The 27,309-nt window shown below is 38.8% G+C and overlaps 1 protein-coding gene across 1 annotated transcript; it reads left to right on the top strand.

Moving 5' to 3' along the window:
• Positions 1-269: 269 nt before the first annotated feature.
• Positions 270-6,888, top strand: LOC309544031 (uncharacterized protein; the record flags this gene model as incomplete). Its single annotated transcript, XM_082276424.1, has 5 exons — positions 270-323; positions 1,360-1,404; positions 4,238-4,294; positions 5,148-5,216; positions 6,673-6,888. The coding sequence occupies 5 exons, from the start codon at positions 270-272 to the stop codon at positions 6,811-6,813; spliced, it is 366 nt and encodes a 121-aa protein (XP_082132550.1). The 3' UTR covers positions 6,814-6,888.
• Positions 6,889-27,309: the final 20,421 nt, after the last annotated feature.

Below are 27,309 nucleotides of genomic sequence, written 5' to 3'. Positions count from 1 at the left end.
GAAAGTCCCTAGTCAATGTATCCAGTATGGAAAGCAACATATCACGCTTTACTCATTTTTTCCTGATTTCTAAAGATAAGCGAGTATGAAGTGACCACCGACCAGATATATAAAGCTCAATCTCTGAGTTTTATTGTAAAGGACCAAGAGCTTGAAGACTGGACCTAACTATTTGTTCCATCATGTTCAGAGTTACTATTGCTTTGTTACTTGCCTGTTTTGCTGGAAACTATTCTTTGCCTCTTGAAGCTAAAAACACATGTCAAAGCATGACTTGTCATCAGCTGGTTTCAGAGATTGACAAATACATGGAAGATATTCAGGTATGTTTTCTCATTTATTGTTACCAGTGAATGTTGTTACTGTTTGTAGTTCTGTATATTTCCCTGTGTGTGCTCATTTCTCATTGCAAGCTATAGGTTTACCCCTGTCTATGTAATTTCTCTTTGAAGGTACAATTTAATATTGGCAAGGTGTAATTAAATGTACTAAGTCACAAGATCACAAGCTTTGACCTAAAGCATCATTTGCAATTTTCATTAAATTTAAATTCTAAAAATAATTATTTTTAGCCAGTAGCAATTACAACTGAATATACTAACAGTATAATAGTCAAACATGGAATCGACATTACAGGACAGGAGGGCTTTTTACAGAATCTATCAACCAAACATACTGGGGTTTTTTTTTTTTTTTTTTGCTGGACTAGCACATAGACTTGTGCAGTCCTACAAATATCTGCAGACTTATAGTGATTATTAGTGATTTACTCTATAGTGATTATAGTGATTTTTACTCTATCCAGCTATTTGCAGTGGGAAGACAATTGCAAATCTGTGGGCAGTATGCAGCAACTGAACACACCCTATACTTTACTGATCTAGAAAAATCTCAATAGGGTTCTTCATGGTAAAGATAACTGCTGGAGGATGTCTGCTCAGTCCATAAACATCCATAGTCTGCCTATACAAGTGCATATTGTATTGGCAGGCTATAGTAATGTTTTTCCCACCATAATTCTAACAACTGGGTTATTTGATTTTGCAATTATCCTATCAAGAAAGTATACGATTATATCAGTGTGAGTTGGAGACACTTCTTCTAATGCTGATGTTGTGAAACCAACAGTATCATACCAGGATAATGTAACATGGTTCAGCCCATATACGTGTCTCCTGAGTCCTGCCAGGACTGTAAGCTGTTGGGTGAGGATGTCCATGCATAGTCCAGTTATTACCCAGTCATGCCTATGTATAAATGGCGTAGCAACACAGGATTTATACAGGATGCTGATATAAAAATGATTAAGAGATAAAGCTGTGACATATATAAACAATTTTTTTTTTATTATTTTTGTAGCGCCCAAAAGGAACACATGCAAATAACGTAAACAACTGCACATTAGTAAGTGCTTGCTTTTATATTATTTTTAACAGATACAATTGTGTGTGTATGTGTGTATATATAAAAAATGTTCTTTAAAACACAAGGTTTACATATCTACATATGTGTACAATTATGGATGTTGTAATAGATAAAATAAGAGATGGGCAAAAGAAAGTTAATATTTTTTCCACTACAACCTGCAGCATACAAGGATCTTTTCTCCACCCTTTTGCAGATTAAAGTGATGACAACTGTGACCAGTTTGATCACTTATTTGGTCTAACATCCATGACAATATCATGGTATTCCTAAATATGCAATTTCGTTGGCACAGACACTTTTTGTTCCATGGGCTACTTTAAACAATAGCAAAAACAAAGTTACAGAGCTGCTTAGCAAGAACAGGGAAGGAAAAAATCAGGGATTTGCTTTTCTACAGAAAGTGAAAATCCCATTTTAGCTAATGGGGTCAGTTTATAGTAATTGAAGATTATGATATACTTTTCATAGACCCATATAAGGGCTTTATTTGTCAGTATATGTACTGTAGCTACGTAACAGTAAAGTACACAAAGATGATTTAGATGGAAGACCCCCCCCCCCCCCCCCTAACTCTGCTACTTGGATGAGGCAGTTTATATAATTGCCAACATTTCAAACAATTTTGTCCCAAACAAATATATCTGTGTAAACTAGAGGATAGATGGTAATGAGAGAATATGAGGGAAAATAAAGGTGACCTTTATTGAGTAGTTTATCAGTAATAAAAGATTTGAGTTCACGAGGACAATCATTGTCATGGATGTGCCCTGAAATAATTTTGGGACTAAAAGAAAAAAAAAACATGGGCATATTGTAAAAGTTCAAGTAGATGCAAAGCAACATGTATGTTAAACAACTGCAATTTTTTTTTTTATTAAATAATATGCTTTTCTTTTAAACAATTTTTATATATTTTTTAATTATCATAGAAGAAAGGTATTGAGCTTAATAATACATAATATATAAACATGTATAGAGTCAGAATAGATTCGTTAGCTCATTTTATTAGAGAACAAAATGTAAGATTTATGTAATACTGTATACCTGAATACCAGGAACACACCTCTGTGAGGTTTGTGGTATGTCAACCTAGCATTCTAGCAACTCCGTTCTCACTTTTTTCTTTGTTTTTACTTTTATCCTTTGTTGCATCTCAACCCTGCTGATTTCCCACAGTCTCTTCCTGTTTACATGCATGCACTGCAGAAAAGGCTTCATGGCACTTCTTAGGGTGGGTTTTCTGATGGTGACATCATGAACAATGGACCATGTCTATGCAATACGCAAAAGGCATGGCCACTGGTAGTCTCCATAGGAAAACTTGTGACAAGAGAGGATAATATTTGTAAGACATAGACAGAACATTATCATCCCATAATTTGAAGTGCTTGTGCAATGTCCCCTATAGAAGGCTCACCAACTATTCATTTATTTAAAGGGACCAGCAATTTAAAAAGAATTGAAAATTACTTTAGAATTTCACTAACATGGTAAAGCATGGAATTTAATGAATTATCCAAGTGTTGGCAATACAGCACTAGATGAAATAATTTGAGGCCATTTATTAATATTTACAGATATAAGATGATTGGACACTTTGCAACTGCTGCAGGCACCTGCTTGGCATAGTTGCCGATCAAAGTCTTGGGAGAAAGAATATGAAATGATTTTATTAAAAGATCAGTGTCCCAAATTACATTTTACAAAAATAGGCCAGTGTCTGCTCTGCAGATAACCATCCACATTCAACCAAATCAACTGTACATGTTTATGAAAATATATAATCCATGAAAGGTCTTATTGACTTGTATCTTATGTGCATGGCTAGCCTTACAGTTAGAATGGGACAGTCAAATAGTTTTAGCTACATTATAGACATTACACATTAGGATGCGTTATGGATACAGCTACACTAGCAAACAAGCATTAGCACAGTGGTATGAGCTAGGGAAAAGCACAATGTTTCCCAAACCTTGGATGTAGCATATCTAAATCAAACTAAATGTTTTTTTAGGATGTTTTTTTTTTCACCTGATGATTACTGACTGACCCATTTTTCATTCCCTGGGTGGTTTACTTCTCTACTTAAAAGAGGGAGCCATGGTTGTCATACAGGCTGGACTTCAAACATATCTGCCTTTGTTCATATTCAACAGGAGAAGTAGTTCACAATAGGAAGATAGCTTTTTTAACAATCAGGACAATTCTCTAAATTGTCCAACTCTTTCACCATGCTTCCCTTGGGGTCTGCCTCTTTTATTTGACAGTAGAGTAGGGCAAATAGTGCATGGACATTTGCAGGCAAAAAAAAAATAAAACATTATAACATAATATTTTCTGTGTTTTTTCCACATTCAGGATGCCACAGCTGGGGAGTACAGCCAGCCCTAGAAGTGGGTGGCTGTATGTTCCTCTACCTATGCAATTGGTAATGCTTCTGTGCATTGACCTCTAACCACACATTTCTAAATGTACAATTTCCATGCTTGGGAAATGCATAGAAGCATTGGCATTTACATGAGTGCAGTGGCATACAAGGATTCACTTTTAAAGGCTGGCTGTACCCCCCACTTGTGAAACCTTAAAACAGGAAAAGGCAGAGAATTTAATGTCTGTTACATTTTATGACTACAAATGTGCCTGTGCATGAGTCCTAAGTATAATCTCCCACAAGACTGTGATTCTCAGAGAGTGAGTACTACCAATGGCCCACAAGACTAAAGTAAAATAAAAAAGTGAAAGCTAATAATAATTAAAATAATTTTATTGTAAAGTATAATTAATCTATTAAAAACACTCATATTTCTAGATCAATTGCAACCTGAATATTTTTAGAAAGGAGTTTAATGAATCACATCATTGTGAGGTAAGCTAATTTAATTTTCTCTCACAAACTGATATTTTTGGTGGTGTGTTGTTTTTTTTTTTTTCAGTTTTTCTTGCATTGATAATCTCCACATTGCCAAACCAATGTATAATATTGCAGCAATCTCAGTTAAAAGCCAGGGTTCTGGTCCAAATTACAGGCCAGTCCAGCAAGAACCAAAATGATTTCAGTCAGTGGTCCTGCTTGACTGAAGTGGATTGTTTGATCTATTTCTTTCTTAGGGACACGCTGGACATTTTACTCAATCAGTGACTGATTAGTTTATTCTAAGAGCAGCAGATGTCACTGTCACAATCCAATGCCCCAGTGAGTGAGTTTGTGTGTTTGAGGGGATGGTCATTTCCTCCATCCACTTACAGTGAAAGGCTGCCTCTAGTCTCACAACTAGACTGATGGATTTACAAATCTTTTGGCTGTTAAAACAACTTTCTTTATACGTATTTCATCAGCATCCCTATATTTACCTGTTTGCCTGGCATTCAATTTTAAGTTCATGCTTTGCTGGGTTTTTTTTGCCTTCCTCTGGATCAACTGTGGGTATAGGATTGTGTACATGGGATTGTATGATTTTCTTTTCCCTTTTATTGGTTGAACTAGATGGCCTTTTTTCAACCTGACTAACTATGTAACTATGTAAGTGTTTTTATGCAACATTTGGTTTAATTTAAATGCCATGGTGGTTTTTACATTTTACAGATTTCTTATGATGTGCTAGTATCTGTAAATCGCTTCAACAGAAATAGGCTAATGCTTTCTATCTTCAAATTATGTAAAATGTTGGCTGTGTAAAAACGTGCATAAGATAACTGTAAATATCAATGTTTTACTCTAGAAAACTGGCAATAAATCTAAAGGATGCCAAGTTTACAGGCTGCTGGGATGTGTACCATACAGCTGCAAAGTAAGTAGTCCACTTTTATGATGAGTAGGCTATTTTGTGTTTCATAAAGCATTTGCTTCATAAAGCATTCATCTATTACCTGGCAAAAGTTATAATTTAGTCAGAGTGGGTTTTGTACATTTCTAGAAATGTTTTATGCTTATGCTTTTATGTTCATCTATTTAACCAGGCATTTTTATGTGTATGGTCCATACAGAGAAGGGCTTGCCCATTATGTTTTAAAGGGTAATATTTACTATTGGTGGTCCATTGATAACATGCCTCTGCTTGTCCATCCAGTCTAATGTATAATAAAGCCAATATACAAAATTATTTTTTGTAAAACACCCTGCCAGGTTCCTATAAAAAAAATAGGCTGAAAGGGCCCTACAAGAGAAGAGGTAGTATACTCAACTTTCCAATCACCAGTGTTTCCTATTTTGCCTCCATTCCAGCAATGTATCTTTCTTCAGGCTTCTTTGGTATTTAGCACTTCTAGGAGTGATGGATGCCTGCGTTTCCAGATCCACTCCCGATGGCTCCATCCAACAACTTCTACATCATTGATGGGTCCTGTAGGGGAGGTTGGAAATACTAGCTGCCATAGAGAGGTCCATCCAGTTCAACCAAAGGAGTATACTAGCTGATCTATTGCAAGGACCTTTCATCCCCTTTTAGGAATCTAGAAGGGTTCCTTTAACAACAATCATAAAATTGCCACAGTATTAGCTATAGTACATTGCAGTACATCTGAAAATTTCACATCTAACATAGTGGATAAACAAGGCTATCACTTTCTGTTATTTGTAGTAGGCTCGGTCAGCAACCCTTCTTTTTTTTTTTTACAAAAGTAGTTGAACGGTAAAGGACAATTAAAACGTGATAGTCATTTGTTAAAAGTGTTTTACCTTATCATCCTCCGCTGTCATAATCAAGGAGAGAGGAAGTGCACCCAGTACCATTGCCCACAGTTTCCTCTTTCATGTACTGTTGTTGCTTTAATATGAGCAAATAGGATGTTGCCTTTAGCTGGGTTTTTAATTCATAATCTATTTTAATTAAGGCTTATGGAGGCAGTTTTTATTGCTTTTTTATGGAGCACACTAGATTTTGGATCCTCAAAATAACTTACCCTGAGGGTTTTAACTTCGTATGTCCCATAGCATGTTGAGTACATTGCTTGCTTTACTGGTCTATTCTGCAAGCTTCTAATGTCTGAATGTACTTTGTTCATTAACTATGGATTTTGTAAAGAGGATAACTTTATCACATCTTCTGCCAAGCTGGCATATGTAAAAAAAAAACTTTTAGACCTATTACCTGACAGCCATGAAAGCCTTTTTTGGGATCTGAGCTATTCTGAATCCAAATCCAAGAAGTGTTTTTTCATTTTGTCTTAAATATTTTTTCTCTGTATCTAAAAAAAAAAAAGTGTACCGTATATGCTCTTCTGAAAGACTATGTACTTTCTCTGCAGGTCCTCAACACAACATGCCAAGAACCTGATTACAATTCTCCAAAACATAACATGAAAGAGACCATGAAAACATTTCTAGGAACAATGTATCGCGAGTTAAAATCAAAAGGAGATGAGGGAAACAGCTGTGAAAAAAAATAACATGATGTACTGCATATTTAATAGAAATGCTATTCATATTATATTGATACAAAAATTAATATGTCCATGAAATGTGATAACTGCTAGCATAAGGTACAACACTGTAAAAACTAGGAAGACATCAAGCTGCTCTTGCAAATTTGGTATCTGATGATGAAAAAATTTAACCTGATATGTGAGAATTGTGACAGAAAAAATACTTTGCTTGGAGCCATTGTGAAAATTAAAATGGAACTGTTAGTTAATTGTATCGCAGGAAGATATGATTGCTGCTTGACCACTTAGTGACAGCCTATGTCCTATGACCCACTGGGTATAGAGGTTCATTGTTATTTAACTACTGACAGTTCCAGTCCTATCTGTATTTTCTGTATGGATTTATTTGCTTTGCAAGATGATGCTTTAATTGGACCAATACATAATGGGGCTCAACAAATCCTCACCTATGACCACAAAGATGGATAATGCAATTATAAAGTTCAAGCTCTCTAAAAAATAAATAGACAGCTGAGATGCTTAGTTTGAAAATTCTTCAGTAGGATTAAAACAGGTAGGTACCATATGCCATTGGGATTAAGAATGACTAAAATACATCAGAGGACAGGCAATATGTACCGCTAGGCTCAATGATCCTTATGCATCACTAGAGCCTAGATGAGTAGGTTACCATTTTACCACGCAGTGTATTGCAGAGTTTTATTTTTTTAACACCTAGATCCTAGGAGGTGGAGAGAGAGAGATGGCATACATCTCTTCTTTTACCTATATAGGATAAGAATGCAGCAATTTGCAATGACTGTCTACATATTTCCTACATAATTCCTTTACCGTTTACCGATATCTTATTGGAACCATATCATTATAATAAATCAGCTGGTCAAAGATGACTAAACTTCAAATAAAGTAGGGACCAACTGTGTCCCCTGCCCTTCTCCATTCTATACACAACTACTGACCAAAACCTAACCGAGCAGGAGAAGCTCTCCAATCTCTCCACTGAGCCAGCCCACTGCACCAAAGTACTGAGGTGTGGCCCTAATGAAAAAAAAAAAAAGCCCTAAAGAAATAGCAGTCTAGTTATGTAATATAAAATATAGGAAGTTGATCAGTTTGTCCCACTTTTATTTAAAATAATGTTATGATGTATAGTTTCCTTTAAGTTCCCAACTCCCCACTTGATTTCTTTGCAAAAGCTGGTAAATGTTCAACCAAAACAATCTTTGCCAAACAGATTTTTTTCCCCCAGAATTTGAAACACATTGATATTGTTTGGTAACATTATATGAGAAGCACACTAATTATTTGGAAATGCTCTACTTGATAGTACTAAATATATATTTATATATATTCAAATATAAATGCTGATACCAAAAATACATTATACCTTAAAAATAATCTGAGCATTGCTTTTGCAGGGCAATGTAAAAGGCTCTCTTTAATGCAGACCTTCATAGATGCAAATACCTACTTTATTTCAGACCCTGTTCAATAGCCCCACGTAGGCAAGGGTTCGCCAGAGTGGTAGCTTACCCAGGGCTATTACAATGGTTGAGTCAACTGTCCCTCTTCCAGGTGGAAGTACCAAGCATTTCCTTCAGCTCCTGGTGATGCTGCTGGGAAAAGGTATGTAAGACAAACCTGTATGGCTGGTAGCCTTATTTTTTCTTACTAATAATAACTGCTTATTATAGAGAACAAAATAATATCTTGAATCCACACAGTGAGGTTATATAATCTTCGGGGCTCACTATCCATATATATGTACAGTTAAAGCACTGTCGTTTTTATTGCTCATCTTGACCTTGCATTTTATGTTATTTATTGTATTCGTTTTTTTATTTAACTGTTGTAATTAATATTTATTTTTATTTATGTTTGTATTTAATAGAAATATGGTATGCTTTATTTATTTATTAAACATTACACATATTTATTTCTAAAAGTGTGAGCGTGTCCTGTCTAATCCAGATACATTTACACATTTGCTGTATGTAGCAAGCACTTCTTGTGACCTGACATGTGGGACAGACAAGTTTTTCTTTTAATAATAACCTAGGCCTAATGATATGTGCTGTACATTTGGTCACAGCATCTAAGGTATGAGTTTTCAACCACAGCCTTGGAAATTCCATGACCAATTGCTCCCTTTTTGTTATTATTTAACCACTTCCATACAGGGCAGTTACACTCCCTTCCTGCCCAGACCAATTTTCAGCTTTCAGCATTCTCACGTGCTACATTGTAACCAAAAAAAATTTTAGCATTTTTTTTCACACACATAGAGCTTTCTTTTGGTGGTATATGATCACAACCGTTTTTTTTTTTTTTGTTTTTTGTTTTTTTGTGATATAAGCAAAAAAAGAGCAAACATTTTGAAAAAAAAAACACTTTTTTTAGTTTCTATTATAAAATTTTGCAAAAAATGTATTTTTTTTAATACATTTGGGCCAACATTTACAGTATACTGCTACATATCTCTGGTAAAAATAACCCAAATTAGTGTATATTATTTAGTCTGTGTGAAAGTTATTGAGTCTAGAAGCTATGGTACCAATTACTGAAAATTGATCACCCCGGATGTACTGACTGCCTAACTCCTTTCTTAAGGGCCCTGAAATTATCAGGACAGTACAGATACCCCCCAAATTACCCCTTTTTGGAAAGTAGACAGTCCAAGGTATTTAGTAAGAGGCATGATGAGTTTTTTGAAGTTGTAATTCTTTCCCACAATTCTTGGGAAAATTAAGAAATATTTTTTTCCCCCCACAAACTTGACAATTTTTAAGCTATTTTTAACACATAGGATGTACATAGCAAAAATGACACCCCAAAATACATTCTGCTACTCCTCCTGAGTATGGCGGTACCACATGTGTGAGACTTTTACACAGCCTAGCCACATAAAGAGACTCAACATCCAAATAGCACCTTCAGACGTTCTAGGAGCATAAATTACACACATCATTTTCTGACTAACTATCACACTTTTGAAGCCCCTAGAGCACCAAGACAAACGCCCACAAAATGACCCCATTGTGGAAAGTAAACACTCCAATGTATATTTTAAGAGGCATTATGAGTGTTTTGCACATGTCATTTTTTTCCACAAGTTTTTGGAAAACGTGGTAAAAAATGAAAACCTATTTTTTTTTTTACACAAAGCTGTCAATTTATAGGATACTCACTGCTTCCAGATCTCCTCCTCACACTGGATCTGATGAGTTACCCATCAATTTCATTGACTCTTTATCTTGATCGGGGGTGGGCTCTTTCCAAGGGACGAGCATTATCCCCGATCGCCGCGCTGCACCGCACCCAGGGGCGTGCATTGCGGCGAGAAGAGCGGCTCGCACTGGAGCCTCTCATGTGATCGGCTGTGATTGGACCCAGCCCATTACGTGGTAAAAAAAAAAATTTCATCAGCTCTTTACCTTGATCGGGGATGGGCTCTGTCCGGGGGATGAGCCTCATCCCCGATCACCGCGCTGTGCGCCCCTGGGGGGCACGCATTGCGGCGTGAACGGGCGGCTCGCACTGGAGCCTCTCATGTGATCGGCTTTTTTTGGACACAGCCGATCATGTGGTAAAAAGCCAATTTCCTTGGCTCTTTACCTTGATCGGGGATGGGCTCTGTCCGAGTGATGCGCTTCATCCCCGAACACCGCACGCAATGGGGCGCGCAGTAGCGGTGAGAATGGGCGGATGTCATACGACAGCCACCCGGATCTATGAAATGTTCCTGCCGGTGTCATTTTACTATGGCCTGGTAAGGAACTGGTTAAGAATGAGTGGTTGATAAATAAAAATGAAAAAAAAAAATTAATATAATGAATAAATGCTAACAACGTCACTCCCTGGCTTTGGAAAGTGCAAAATTGCATGCCACTAGAAGCAAACGCCTCGGTAGATTATATTAGCACAAAAGAAAAAGTCACAATATAAAGTCCTATTTAGTAGACATTTATTCAATCAATAACAAAAAAGGTGTATCCTGAAATAATAATACCACCTAAATATATAAGCGTATATATATAACCAAGAATACACTAGCAGCGCTGGTATATCATATATAGATACACAAATTGCATACGTAAAAATAAAATGCAATAAAATCATGTAAACAGAAATAAAAAGGAGAGAAGAATACAGTCCTTGGTGCAAATACTAATAGAAATGTGATAACACCAATTCTAGTGCTGAATCTTCATGCACATAGTCCAAACGGGGATTCAAATGTTCCACAACTAATTTTTCTCCACAATCATGCATGTGACATATAAGATGCCTCCACCTCACCACTGTGCGCACCCTATGGTAATGAACACTTACCAGAGGCAGCCTATTTAAAAGCCTGTATATCCAGCTGTGGAGGTACCCTTTTCCTCAGAGCCACAGAATTCCCAGAGTGGACCGACTACTCTCATCAACATAGGAATGATCCCAAAGACTCAAGATCAGCGTTCCAGGTGATAGTTCTAGAGGATGTTCTCGGAGATCTTAGAAGGGTATAGAACCTTGCCTTGTTCTGCACTGTCACTTGTGGAAGAGGCAGGTCTGATTACCCATGTCAGAGCCTTCAACTAAAGTGTAGGCTGGTCAGACGGGAGTCGTGGTCACTGTGGAAGAGCGTTGGAGCCACAGTCCAGAAGGTGGTGGTGGTCTGGGAAGGCTGAAGCTGGTTGCATTGTCCTGAGAAAGGTTCAGAAGTCAGGGCAGGCAGGAGGCAAGTAGAATCCAGTAAATAGTCCGAGGCTGAGGCAGGTAGCAGGCATGCAAAATCCAGTACATAACCCACAGTCAGACTGGGGGCAATTTGAAAGAGGAACCCAAGTTCAAGGCAGAGGGCAGCAACAAGGGAATCCAAGACAGGTTGGCAGGCAGGGACAAAGAAGCTACTATTCCTAGGGAGTCAGGAAGGTGAACCAAAAAAAAATTAATGGAACACTTTTTAATCAGAGTATAGCATCAAGTAAATTAACTTCCTGGGTTATTAATCTGGTCAGTTAAGTAGCAGAGGGGGTTGTTAATCAGTTTCAGCTGCTTTGATGTTAATGAAATTACCAACAGGGGCACTAGATAGGCATCAATGAGACAACCTCCAAAACAGAATGGTTTTAAAGGTGGAGGCCACTGAATTTTTTTCCTACTCATCTTTTCTGACTATTTTTCACTCGTTTTGCTTTTGGCTAGAGTCAGTGTCACTACTGGTAGCATGAGACGATACCTGGACCCTACAGAGGTTGCACAGGCATTCCAACTTCTCCAGAAAGGCACATCAATACGTGCCATTGCCAGAAGGTTTGCTGTGTCTCCCAGCACAGTCTCAAGAGCATGGAGGAGATTCCAGTAGACAGGCAGTTACTCTAGGAGAGCTGGACAGGGCCAAAGAAGATCCATCAGCCGAACCGGTATCTGCTCCTTTGTGCAAGGAGGAACAGGATGAGCACTGCCAGAGCCCTACAAAATTACATCCAGCAGGCCACTGGTGTAATGTCTCTGACCAAACAATCAGAAACAGACTTCATGAGGGTGGCCTGAGGGCCCAATGTTCTCTAGTGTGCCCTGTGCTCACTGCCTGGCACCGTGGAGCTTGATTGGCATTTGCCATTGAGCACCAGAATTGGCAGGTCCACCACTGGCGCCCTGTGCTTTTCACAGATGAGAGCAGGTTCACCCGGAGCACATGTTACCGAAGTGAGAGGGTCTGGAGAAGCCATGGAGAACATTATGCTGCCTGTAACATCATTCAGCATAACCGGTTTGGTGGTGGGTCAATGATGGTCTGGGTAGGCATATCTATGGAGGGACGCACAGACCTCTGGAGGATGAAGGAATTGATACCATTGAATGGCCCCCACATTTGCCTGACCTAAATCCAATAGAACACCTCTGGGACAATATGTTTTGGTCCATCTGACGCCACCAGGTTGCACCTCAGTCTGTTGAGGAGCTCAGTAATGCCCTGGTCCAGATCTAGGAGGAAATACCCCAGGACACCATCCGTCGTCTCAAAAGGAGCATGCCCCGACGATGTCAGGCATGCATACAAGCATGTGGGGGCCATACAATCTACTGAGTACCATTTTGAGTTGCTGCAATGAAATTTCAGCAAAATGGACTTGCCTGCTGCATCACTTTTTTACTTTGATTTTTGGGGTGTCTGAATTCAGCCCTCTGTAAGTTGATAACTTTAAATAAACGACGTGGCATCCTTTTGTTTCCTAACACATTACCCAATCCATATCAGTATAGATATCCAGCATTATATTTTTCCTCATTAAGATCTGATGTGTTTTAATTTTTTTGAGCAGTGAGTGTTAAGAACACACAGTGTTAAGAACTGACTGCGTTATGGTGTCTCTTAGATGTGCAAACTATAAAAAGAGGAGGCTTTATAAACCATTTAGTAAAACTATTTTAGTAACTGCAGCAATGATTCAGTTTTTTTTTTAATTTTATGTTTGTATGGATTATCATTTTGCTTAACCTGGAATAATAGGAAGGAAGGCACGCCTGATGTCCAAAAGAATGCAAGTATAAAAAATATACAGAAAAATATACAGAAAACAGATGTATAAGAACGAGAATATAATTTACCAATAAACGCCTCTTAATTTACCATCAAATATGCATTCTTTTGGACATCGGGTGTGCTTTATTTTCTATATTCTACATGTGGAAATTACCTTAAAGTGGTTGTAACCCTAAAAATGAAAAAAAAAGAGAGAGATCCTGTTCCCTCATAGCAGGTTAAACAGCACAGTGCTTGTGCTGTCTAACCTGTCCCTCTGTAAGTTGTAAAAAACCTGGTTGATCCTGCCAGTTCCTGTGTCTCTCTCTCTGTGTGCTGACCACGGTAATCATGGCTGCTGAGTCCTAATTACCGTGGTCAGTTTACGTGCCTCCGTCATCCGCTGCTCTTCTCTCTCCCCATTTACCCGTCCCTTCCTGCCTGTCAGCTCCTGTGTGAACTGTCTCTGCCACCCCCTCCTGAAGCTATTAGTAGTAAAGAAAACTTTAAAAAATGGCACTGCCAACCCTTTTCTTTTATGCAGCCATAACATACAGTGTAAGTGGTTTTTTTAAAACGATGCTGCTAAATTCCTTGTTTCAGATATCTTCAGTCCGGTAACGTGACCTCCCCGATGGACATCAGAAGGAGATCTCAGCCCCTCCCGCTGTAGCCCTGATCAGAGTAGGAGAACACCGGGAGTCATATGATAGAAACCACACAAGGCTCCAGGTGGAAATGCCTTCAAAAATCCTCATAGTAACAGTACAGTTGCAGGTTCAATGTGCAAGCCATATAGAACAAAAAGTGTATCTGGACAGCCGCACTCCAATGCAAATATCAATTAATCATGGTATGATTAAGCACTGTTAGTAGTGTTAAACGCGTCAACTGTCTTTGATCCGTACCTCTGTATGCTGTGGTATTTTATCCTCTTTTCAAATAAGTATTTGCATTGGAGTTAGGCTATCCAGACACACTTTTTGTTCTGCCGGGAGTCATGTGAGATCTCAGAAAAAAAGGGTATTTGGAGGCTTAATTTTAAATAAACACTTATACACTGTGTTATGTCTGGATACAAGAGAGGGGCTGGCAGTGAATTATATTTTACAAACACTTTAAGAATAATGTTCACTAGATGGTATTGCCATTCACTCTCATGACTGGCACATAGCGCTTATGTTGATATAAAGCCGCCTGGAAACTCCAATCACCATCCAGATGTCATGAAGATATTCACATGTAGGGAAAATCAAGGCAACCCCTCCAATAGTGTTAAAACCTTAAAGGTACCCACTTTATTTTAAAACAAATGCACTTACATCAACACACTCAATAGAAAATGCCCATAATTAAAATCATTGTCAATGTCAGGCGTTACAATGGTCATGGATCATAGCGATCGCTCACATGTCCTAAATCAACATCCTAATGTCACATTGGGTTGCAGTGTAGCCACACCCCGACATGTTTCGTCACATTCGACTTCATCACAGGGGGTGGCTTCACAGTTGAGCAAATATCCTCCTCCTCATTGTAACCTCTTCTCGACCATATAACGGAATGCCAAAGACCTTATTGGTGGACTATGATGTACGCCTATGGTGGATTGTCCATCTGTGCAATTAACCCTTCTATTGCCAACTGATAATAGCGATTAGCTTTTTTACTTGAAGTTTTGGCCCCAATCCAAAAGGTTAGATTATAAAAGATTGCTTACCAACACAATTTACCTGTTAAGCATAATAAATCAGGTCAACTGACAGCGAAATATTCATATCCATATCTATTCAACATATAAAAGCATATCAACCAAAAGCTTTTAGTAATTGAACTGGTATATAAAAAAACAACTTATTAATGGGTTTGGAGGAGGATTGATATTAAACCATCTACCATACATTATTGTACATGATATAAATCTTTAATAATTCATGCATAAAACTACAACCTCAAAAAACCCTCATTTAAATCTTCAACAAGAACCCATTATTGACATATCGTGGATAGTCCCTAATAATCACTAATGAAACAGTTGATATCCAGTTCAATATTAAACCCTTCAGGAAACATAGTATGTAAAGTATGAATTCCATTTTGTTTCTTTTCTAGAAAGATCCCTGACTCTATTTGAAGCCCTCCAACTGGGAGTACCCTGTCCACACCCCAAAATTGTATCATGGAAGGGTCTCTCGCATAAAAATGCCTATAGGGATCAGACACACTATGATATTTATACCCCTTAAGGATATTCGCCACATGTTCCCCAATTCTCTTTTTGAGGGATAGTTTTGCTCGTACTATATACATCAGGCTCCAAGGGCAGACTAATGCATTTACGACATGGGTAGTATCACAAGTTATGAGATCAGTTATCCCATTATCACAACCTGTGAAATTAATGAACGAGTGAATATCTTATATTGTTCTTCACATGACTACATGCTTTACATTTACCACAAGCTCTAAAGCCATTTCATCCCAGAAAGAATGGCGGTCTAGAGGGGGGTCTATAATCTTTTTGATCACTCATTCACCAAAGCTCAGTGCTTTCCTATAGATAAAGAAAGGTTTGCTAGGTAATATTGGATTTAATACCCTGTCCATTTTACAAAATCCTTAATGGGTAAAGATATCATAGTGTGTCTGCTCCTAAGACTTTCATTGGGGTGTATTCATTTTTGCAACATGGTCTTGAATTAATTTGTTAGGAAAAATACTTTTTATTTGTGCAAATTAATAAATCTTGGTTGCAATCAATGGCCCGCATTTGTGGGAGTATTTTGTAGTATAGTGTCCCATAGAAAATGTTGATTAGTAAAGGAAAGTAAAGGTTTTCTGACAAATCTATTTAGGTGTACTCATTTCCGCTGAGTACTGTATATCTATAATTCTATATAGACTTTGTTTCTTCATTCACACAAGGAGATACGTGGCTAAAGGTTACATCGGTAAATTAAAAAATTAAGGGGAAAGGGGGAAGCCTTGACGCGTACCAGAAATGTTGATAGTGCTCCAGAAATGTACACTTGGGCTGAAGGGTTTGTGGATAATGCCATTATGGTTGAGTAAAATAGGTGTGTGAATCCAAAGTTTGAGAGCACCTGGGCAAGAAATTTCCAGTTTATTCTGTCAAATGCCTTCTCTGCATCCAAAGCCAGGAGCAGAGAAAGCATTATATTTCTGTTGGCCAAATGTATAAGATTTATCAAACATCCAATGGCATCAGCCATCTCCTGACCTTTAGTGAAACCAGACTGATCTCTATGTATAAGAGATGGCAGGATATCCACTAGTCTGCTAGCAAGTAGTTTGGCATAAATCTTTAAGTTGTTATTTAACAATGATATGGGGCCGAAATTTTGTGGGGTGTCTGGGTCCTTCCCTGTCTTTGGTAGGGCAACTATCATAGCTTTGAGCATTTCTGGAGGGAATGAAGAGCAGGCAGCAGCTGAAATGAAAATCTCAACGTAATGTGGCACCAGAATAGATTTAAATGATTTATAGTATCCCCCTGTAAAACCATCCGGTCTAGGCGATTTATTATTGGGTAAGGACTCAGGAGTCAACAATGCGTTGAACTTCATCTTCTGTAATGGGAGAGTTAAGACTGTTGAGACGTTCCTCTGAGAGTTTGGGAGGTTAGTCGATTTAAAAAATTCCCTAATGATTTCTGTTGTAGGTTGTAGAGTATTGGGATTGTCTTTAAGAATGTATAGTGAACTGTAGTATTGACTGAAATGGAATAATTTAGTTTGGTTTTTAGGGTATAGTTTAAACAGTATCTGTGTTTTATATCTCTGTTAGTTGGTCTGACAATAGTTGGGAGGATTGTTTTTTGTTTTGATTTTCTAGGGTGCTGATTTTAGATGTAAGGTCCTGAATCCACTGCTGCCTCCCCCTCTTAACCCTCGCCACATGTTGAAAAAGAACCCCTCTCACAAACGCCTTATGTGCATTCCAAATAACTAACAGGTCTGAAACCGATAAATGGTTGGTCTCAAAAAATTCTAGCAATTGTGGCTCAATTTTAGACTTGGTCGGAGCATCCTGGAAGAGTCATGGGTATAAAAGTGGGGCTGATAGCTGCAGAGTCTTCTACCACAAGTTCCACTGAGGCATGATCCGACCAAGTGATTGTGCTAACCACAGAGGATTTAATCTTAAACAGTACCCATTTGTCTACCTACAAGAAATAAGTCAATTCCACTATATGATCTATGTCTTGAAAGAAAAAAAAAAAGAATAGTCTCTTTCACTGGTGTTTAGACAATTCCAGGTGGCGTAAATATCGTAAGTTTGCAGGAACGAGTTTAATGATGGTAGAGGCCTTATAGATTTCGAAGTAGAGTCTAGGGCTTGGGTTTTGTGTTAGGTTAAAGTCCCTGCAAATTAGCAGTAGACCTTGCTGTATTGAACAAACATTCTTCATAACTTTGTGTAAGAAACAAACCTGGTGTACATGGGGAGCATATAAATTAGCCACAGTATAAGTAATAGAGTTGATATCGCAGACCAGGAGTTTAAAGGCAACAGAGTCTCTCACTGCAATCATCATCCCTTTCTTTTTTGTGTCTGCATTTGCCGTGTATATAAATGTGAACTTAGGGTGCGTACATCTGTGAGGTGCTTGAATACCGAAATGCGTCTCCTGAACACAAAGTATGTCACAACCTTGTTGTAGAGCCTCTTTCCATAGGGTCCTGCATTTTGCAGGGTGATTAAGGCCTTTGAGTTAATAGTGAGGAATTTTACTGCCATTGAGGGTTAAGTGAGTTTTGTTGGGAGGTGTAGAATGCATTATCAGCACTTACATTGTGGATACAGCCAATCTTTAGTGATAGAGAAGAGATGAAGACATGGAGATGTGTTCTACGAGAGCCCATCCTTTAGTTGTTACTAAATGTGCATGTAAACCTAAGATAGCATCTGACTGTAAAGACAAGAATAAACAGCTTACACGAACAGTAACATAAAAAAATGTTGGCCGTCAGCCAAGCAACATATATTTTTAAGAACAGTGCCTGGATGTAGTATATTGCTACTCAAATAAAGAGGGGGGGAAAGTTCTTCTCAAAGGGAATTTGCCTTCGCAACAACTTTAAACAGGAAAGTGATGTCTGTCGGCAGGGTCACACATGTGAGCGTGCGTTTTTAGCAGTAACTGTGCGCCATTCAGGATACACCCCTGTAGGGCTTGCAGTGTGCTGTTCGGGAACTGGAGCCTCTGGGAATACGCTCCATGTTTTCAGAGGTGTCATACCCTTCTCCACTGAATCGAGGATAAGTAAGTAATAGCAAGCTTTGTCGGGAACCCTCATTTGTAGCTGAGTTTATGTTTCCTAAGAGCTTTTGTAATCGTTTTTAGGTTCCTATGCTTCTGGAGCGTAAATTGTGACAAGTCAGCACATAATAGGAGATCTGTGTAGGAATTTGCTCCCTATTCCTTGATACCATCATTAAACGTCATTAAACGTTATTTAACGTGGTAGAAATTCAATCTAAAGGGCCATACACACTATAAGATTTTCTGAAGACTTTTTCCTTCAGATTTACCTTTTCTATGTAGTGCAAGGGCATGCCAGATTGCATACAAATTGAAAGTGTTTAGGTTTGACCTCATATTATATGGTTTTGGTAAGTCTAAAGGAAAAAGTCTTCAGAAAATCTTATAGTGTGTATGGCCCATAAGTATGACATCCCTGGGTATATTGTCGGAGAGATAGGAGCTTGGTCAAGTGATCTATTCTGTCTACCGTCAGGTCTGGGACCTACAGGTCAGACATAATTGCAGGGAATAATTGAGTGGTATATTTGTGAAGGTCGTGCTGCTGATTCGGGGATCCCCCTAATCTTTAAGTTTTCTTTCATGATCTGTCCTCTATATCAGCTAATTTAGCCTTAATCTTAAACAATTATTCTTCTTTAGTATTATGGGCATCAATAATATCATTGATTGTAGTGGCCCACTCTCCCATTTTAGTCTCTATGTGGTCTATCCTGGATGATAATGATTGTAGTTCAGTACTGAATTTGTGGACACAAGATATCATGTCAGATTGTAGGGAGCTTCTCAGGGAGACAAGAATATCTTTAAAGACAATGTCCATGACTGGCTGATTGTTAGTGGGGAAGAGGTCAATGGAGTAGCTTTTCTTGATACCTGGATAATAAAGGATGAAATTGGCCAAATACAGACAACACTCTACAGGAAAGAGACTGCAGGAAATACGATCTTACATGCTACCAGCTTTCACCCCACATCTCTCAAAAGAGCTATTCCATATAGCCAATATCTCAGACTTAAAAGAAATTGTACGGCAGACAAAGACTTTCAACACGAAGCAAGACTTCTAACTGAAAGACTCATCCAAAGGGGATACACAAAAAGTACCCTCAGAAAAGCCTATAATAAAGTCAACGTACAACCAAGACAAGAAATTTTATTCAAAAAGAAAAAGAAAGATACCACGAAAGAAAGTGACAATACAAGGATTATAATGAGATATACTAACGAATATCCCAAGATCAAAAGAATACTACAAAAACACTGGCCCATACTCAAAGAAGATCCAACACTAAAACATCTTATACCAGACACCCCAAAAATCACATATCGAAAAGCAGGCTCTCTACAACAGAACTTCACTCATAGTGAATATAAAGAGGGAAGCAGGAAAGACCCCTGCAAGGCCAAAGGCACATTCCCTTGTGGAAGTTGTGCCCAATGCAATGTCATTCAAAAATGCACTGACACAATACTCCCTAACGGTGAAGAATTCAGACCTAAACACTTTGTAAATTGTAGAACTAGAGGAGTAGTGTACCTCATGCGCTGCGAATGTGGATCATATTATATTGGCAAAACTAAACAAGAGATGGGGAAGAGAATAAACAAACACATAAACAGTATGGAACTATGTAATCCTTACCTCCCTTTGGGGAGACACGTGATATATCAACATGGCTACAAAACACCTAAAGTGACATTTATTGCCCTTGAGAGAATACACATTCCACACAGGGGAGGAGACTGGAACAAAAGACTCCTCCAAATGGAAACAAGATGGATACAACGCTTAAAGGCAACCAAACCACCAGGCTTAAACGAGATTGAAAGCTTTCGTCCCTTCCTACTATACATCTATTTTTTCCAAAAAATAGAAATTAAATTATCTTCATCCATTCACAAAAATCCTTGTATATAGTTCCATCAATAAGAAAACAATATGACATCCACCTTACAGGATACCATAAAGATATCTTAATTTATTTTATTTTATTTCATTTTATTTTGATTATTATTAGTAATTCCTTTTTTTTTATATATATATATTTATTTTTGATTATTTTTATTATTATTTTTATTTATTTAATTTTACCTTATGAAATCCTTTATCCACGTCATAAAAACCCTCTACCTACAGGAAAAATATATATCCTTCCAACAAAACAAAAGGAAAACAAAATTCCCATCTTCTCCCCCTTCCTCTCCTTGCATCTTTTTATTTTCCCCTCCCTTCCCAGAAAACACCCCAAGTCTGATCGCCCCCCATATAAACCAGAGAATTAATATCTTTGAAACTGCTGTTAAAACTAGAAACGGAAGATTGCTCTATTTCATTGTTTATTTTTTACTTATTATATGACAAGTAACCGCTGATGTTTTCTTTTACTATATGATTATCCTCTGTCACTATTTTGAGCCTCTCGCTCGCCTGAGCAAATCGCACCCGGCACGGTAAGCCCCTGGACAACCAGGGGTTAACATGGAACATTGGGACATACCATCTCCCTCTACAAGATCCCCCCTCCCGGAGATCTTGGTTCCTCCTCTCCGTGTCGGCGGCCAATACGTAAAGACGGACCACGGGATGCGCGCGCACCCTCGGGCGCATGCGCAGTAACCCGGATCGCGCCTATTACATAATAAGCCGAGTACGTGCGGGACCTACGGCGCCTGCGCGACAGGCTTTACAAGGCCGGGGAACCAGCGTCTCTCTACCACTCCTTCACACTGAAGGGACTGGAAAGACTGAACGGCAGCACGAGGAAACAACCACCCAAACAGTAAGTTCTCAACTGATGGCTCATCATCCATTGTAAATACCACAAGTCACCTAATAATAAACTGGCACTTACTAGCTCACAGGACTCTATTTATTTTACTAACAGGAAGTCTACCAAAATAAGACTGAATAAATATATACCAACTAATGATTGTGCGGGAGGACAAAGGTTTCCCTTACTTTATACCTACCATATAAGAGTAAGTGTATATAACCAGCACCTATACCAGTATGTGTATGTATATGTGTATATGCAGGCATATATGTGGGTACACATGTATGCATGCATACATGTATGTATGCATGCATGTGTGTAGATTGCACAAATATTTCTAACTAAGGATCTGGAATATTTTTTCAGCAAAAACCTAAATACCCTACCTCAAAGGAAAAAGAAAAACTTTCAAAAATCAATACTTAAAGGGAACAGGTTACTTTCACTGTAAGTACCTCACCCTAAGAATTAACGAAAACCTACTCTGTCACCCAGCACAATCATTAAATATTATATATATGTATCCCCAGATTATTCACCACAAGAATAGGATACTACCTCCTACACCCAATAAACCCCAAAGAACCAAAACTGGAAGACAACCATACAGTAAGTCGTTAGATACTTACTTTCAAACTTATACAAACCCACCTAACAATATATAACGTAGATATGTATATATCCCTCAGACTGCACCATAGTGGTTCCTGCTGCGAATCCGTTCAGGCAAAAGGAAGCTCACAGAAACAGACAGAGAAAGTATGTATATACTAATAAAAAATACTAAATAAAATACTATACTTCAAGTAAAAAAAGATCTAATAATACTTATCACTATCTTCACAGAATTGGTGATAATCCTTGAAAAAGGCTACCCAGTAGCCGAAACGAGTTGGACCTACAGTTGGATCTCTGTGAACATTTTTTTTCCAAGCAATGAGCCTGGAAAAAACAGAGAACAACGTCCAAAAATAAAAGTCACCCTTTCCACCTATGTCACAGATACTCTCCAAACTTTTCACCTCTTTTCTAACACAATTTGGGTCTATAACCCAAACACCCATGCACTGGATATATATACCAATAATTGTATTTAAGATTGTACCAATAAATTTTGACTACCTTTTTACCAATTATGTATAAACTTACTTGCCCGTAAAAGTCCCACCCTTACCTTTTGACCTGAGGCATCAAAAAATCCCCCTTCTATTGTCGGAGAGATAGGAGCTTGGTTAAGTGATCTATTCTGTCTACCGTCAGGTCTGGGACCTACAGGTCAGACATAATTGCAGTGAATAATTGAGTGGTATATTTGTGAAGGTCGTGCTTTTGAACTGATTCGGGGATCCCCCTAATCTTTACGTTTTCTTTCATGATCTGTCCTCTATATCAGCTAATTTAGCCTTAATCTTAAACAATTATTCTTCTTTAGTATTATGGGCATCAATAATATCATTGATTGTAGTGGCCCACTCTCCCATTTTAGTCTCTATGTGGTCTATCCTGGATGATAATGATTGTAGTTCAGTACTGAATTTGTGGACACAAGATATCATGTCAGATTGTAGGGAGCTTCTCAGGGAGACAAGAATATCTTTAAAGACAATGTCCATGACTGGCTGATTGTTAGTGGGGAAGAGGTCAATGGAGTCTGGGGGCTCTCTGGTATCATTCCCTGAATCATGTACAGCGCTCACTTCATGGCTGGAATCCGATGCATCCATCCTGAATCTGGTCTTCTAGGGACTTCCAGAAGCTGGTTTGGAGGGAGAAGACTGCATCTCTTGGAAGGGCTGCTTCTTTTTTGAGGGTTGCCATGCTGCTGCTGCTGCTGCTTTGAAGAACGAGGGGCTGGGGTGGAAGAAGAACTGCCACTATTTTGCCTGTGCCCCCGATGGAAGAATACCATTAGCTTCTGAGGGCAGCTGCCCTCTTTCTTTTTCCTTGTCATGTTCCCCAGGTGTGTAGGTGGTAAAACGCCACTGTGGGGTGTTGTGAAGGGGCCCTGTGAGGTCTAAAAGCTGATGGATTCTCATTGGCAGCGGAGCTCCATGATCAAGCGACCATCTTGGGTCTTGACAAGCTCCACCCCGATTCATTGATGACATTTGATTCTGAATTGGTGCACTATTGGGGAATATTAATTTTAATTTTTCACCTTTTATTTGTCTTAAGTAGCAGCATATGGAGATAGAGGTTATTTATTGATTAATTTAAGTTGTTTAATATTCTCAAACTTGTGCCCTGTTGTTTCATGTTATCTCGTTATACATAACATAGAGTATTTTGTCCTCTTGAAAGGCTTTACTAGGTTGGTGCATTACCAGAACCCATCCATTATAAGTGCAAGTGAGACCATAATGATCTCACATACTTTTTCATGCTCCTGAACTGTCCTTAATTTACACAGATATTGATGGAAAATGTTGATAGCCTTGAGTCAGATATTTCAGATTCCAATGCTTATGATAGTTTGCATAGTGGGATATATAAGTGTTGAGCAATAGGATGTAGCACAAACAGAAGCCAATGTTTGTGCACTCTGGGGCTACTTGCTGCCCCTTTGCTGCAACATCTCAAAACCCGTGAGAAAATATAAACTGCTGATAAACTAGCAGCTCTTTCACAAAGATTTATAAGGAAAAAGGAGCATCCAGTTGTTAATGATTTCAACATAACCATTCCTTGGTGTCCCCAATTTAGGGCTGACACACTGTATGAGCTGCTTCCTAACAGCTTTTCTGAGAGCTATTACATAGTGGGGGATCATGGAAGGATCCAGCAGATAGAAGTTTACATCCCTGTTAATTTTGTTCTAATTTCTATTCATGTTTATTCATGCATCTGAAGCTTTTTAGCCATATGACAAAAAGGGTGGTGGAGTCCCCATCCCAAGATGCAACATATCTAGGTGGAATATACAGACTGTCCACAACTGGATTAACTGTGGGTATAGGCAGGGCTTTTTTTCTCAGGGAATAGGTGAAGGTACTTCTTCCTTCTGAATGCCCCCCCCCCCCGTCTCTGCCCCCTACCCACCTCCAAGCACTGTCCCTTGGTTCCATCCCCCACCCACCTTCCAGTACCACCCCTTTTAGAGAAAACAGAACCAAGTACTTTGCATGGAATTTGACACTGAATAAGAAAAGCAATAAAATAGATCCACTGCAGTCAACAACAATAGACCTCCCCCATCAACAATAGCCCCCCCCCCCCATTAATAATAGATCTGTCCAGCAACAATAGAGCCACAGCAAAAACAATACCCCCACTTTAACCACAATAGATCTCACTAGCAACAATAGTTCTCCCAGCAGCCAGCTACAATAGATCCATCCCTCAATAGTAGATCCCTCCCAGCAACAAATAACCACCTCCATCAACAATAGATCCTCTGCCAGCAACAATAAACATATCCAGCACCATTAGACCCCTGCAACAATAGATCCCTCCAGTGACCATAGATCCCCCAGGAGCCAGCATCAAAACACCATCTGGCACACTCTTGTACCCCTTGCTATGACATACATTCAGTTCTGGATGTGTCGGAAACTGCGTTCCTCTACGTTCCCGCTGAAAAAAAGCAATGGGTATAGGATAGTTTACTGTATATGGAGATTTTCTATGTGTGCGAGTACTGTATGTGTGTTTTTTCTGTGTTGGTTGAACTGGATGGACCTGTTCTTTTTTCGACCAGAGTAACTATGTAACTAACTCTTGGGTAAGGAGAAAAGTCTTTACTATCCTGTGTGTCTGGAAGGGAACATTGTATTCCCCTGCCATTGGCCAGCCAGATGTTCCTAAAAAAAAACTTGCTATTTAGCAACACAAAGAACCCCTGGGTGATTCTGGCATTTCTCTCCTGGACATGTGCTATCTATGTGAGAGGAGAATTGTCACTTGTTTCTAGAATTAAAGTTTGTCAAGCTATTTTTTTGTTTTGCTTTTAAAAGGATAAGGACTCCTGCCTGGTTGTTACTGCTGAGCACAAATCCATCCCACACCTTCTTATTTCAAGCCTTAGGAGGAGTGCATGTCCAACAGTGACACTGTAAAAATCCGTCATAGCAGAAACAGACAGCATATCAATGGTTGCATATTTTCCCTTACTTTCTGTCTAATTAAACCATTGTCAGCAGGACAGGAAATTAAAGCTAGCAGTAAAAAACAACTTATGAGAAATGACCAGCCCACCAAATGTTACAGATCTCAAATCATTACTGAAATCTTTGTTGAAATGACAACATAGCTTGTGCAGCAGAAAATATTAAACCACGTTTTGAAGACACGATAAAGACACTATAATCTTAAAGTGGAGTTACACCCTTAAAAAAAAAAATTTGCAGCATCAGTTAGCAAAAAAATCCTGAAAAAGAATTGGAAAGTTAATATTTTTTTCTTGTTCACTTACCTTGTTTTTAATGGAAATAAACGTACCTTCCTTCCTCTTCCCCCTTGAGTGGACATGGCCGCCGACGTCACTTCCTCCTTTGCACTGCGTCCTGGGAGATGAGCGTCATCAATCCCAGGATGCAATGGGAGCGGCCCCGGCCGCTACTCTGATTGCCGATCGCAATCTATTGCGCATGCGCGAGATTGCGTTCGGCATTCTGGGTAGCTGAAACCAGGAAGAAGGACACAGCGGGGGACACAGCGGCTTCAGACGCCCACACCGGAGATGGCCACGCTCTTCAATCAATTTTAAAGGTAAGCATTTATCTTTATTTAATAACTGAAATGAGCTGTAATGTGGGGTTAGTGTTAGGGTAATAGGGGATAGCTTAGGATAAAGGGGGTATTTTTAGTAAAAAAAATGTGTATGTGGCCGGAACTCCACTTTAAGAATGGGAACCATAGTGTCTCAGATACATTGGTGGTTTTATATTTTCTGCAGCACAAGCTATGTTATCATTTTTTTTTAAGGTCTCGGTAAAGATTTGAGCGTGCTGGCAATTTCTGCTAAATGGTTTTTTACTGCTATCTCTCATTTCATGTCCTGCTGACAATGGTTTTACTAGACAGGAAGTAAGAAAATATGCAACAGGGACAGACAGAAGTAAAAATCTGTGCTCTAGCTTTCCCCCACTAAAGAAATGCATTTTGAGGGACAATTATTTATTGGTGCCACAAGTAGCAGTTATAACCCAACCCACTAACTCTCCCCAGCTCAAAAAAAAGATAATGTTCTGGCTGATCAAATACCTTAAAGCAGGATAAACTGCTTAGGTATGTTGGGGCTCTCAAAAGTTTTTGCCTTAAAGGGTAACTCCACTTTTGTGGGGGAAAATAAAGAAAAAACAATATAGCATATACAATTGCGACACAAGTCATATTGTGATTAAATGTCATTAACAAATACCTTCCTTTTCAGTCTGCAGCCACTGTAATTTTCTGAAAATGCAATGCAATATGGCTATCTAGAGTTGTTCTGTACACAAGATGTGTACTGACCACCTCCCAGAAACATAATTTCCTGCTTGTATGATTGGCTCACTAATTTTCTCAGAAGTCTACCTAAGATACAAGTCAGATATCAGGCATCCCCTGCAACAAAAATGTATTTTTTGGTGAGATACTTCCAATGGGAACAGGTCTAAAGGGATGCAGACCGAGCGGATTTAGTCATTAGTGCTCTGCAGCTTCACAGCTGATAAATAATTATAAAACCCCTCCCATTAGAACCACTCAGCACAGAGGAACAAACAGTGATCTCTTTAGAATAACAAAAGGTAAGAATCTGCAACAAAGGTTGTTATAATCTTTGCAATGTACATAGACCACCCAGAGGGGAATATAAGGGAAAAAAAGGGAAGGGGTTCAACCCCCCTTTTATCCCCTTTTTTCCTCATGGGAAGGTGGCAGATGTGGCAGTTTCAAGGCTCCCCCTCAGCCTGTCAGGGAAGGAGGGGATACTTATCACA

The sequence above is a fragment of the Pelophylax lessonae genome (genome assembly GCF_965119305.1).
Source record: "Pelophylax lessonae genome assembly, contig: HAP1_SCAFFOLD_677, whole genome shotgun sequence".
NCBI classification, from domain to species: Eukaryota; Metazoa; Chordata; class Amphibia; order Anura; family Ranidae; genus Pelophylax; species Pelophylax lessonae.
The sequence above is the reverse complement of the archived record's forward strand: the minus strand, read 5'-3'. Positions and strand labels throughout refer to the sequence as shown.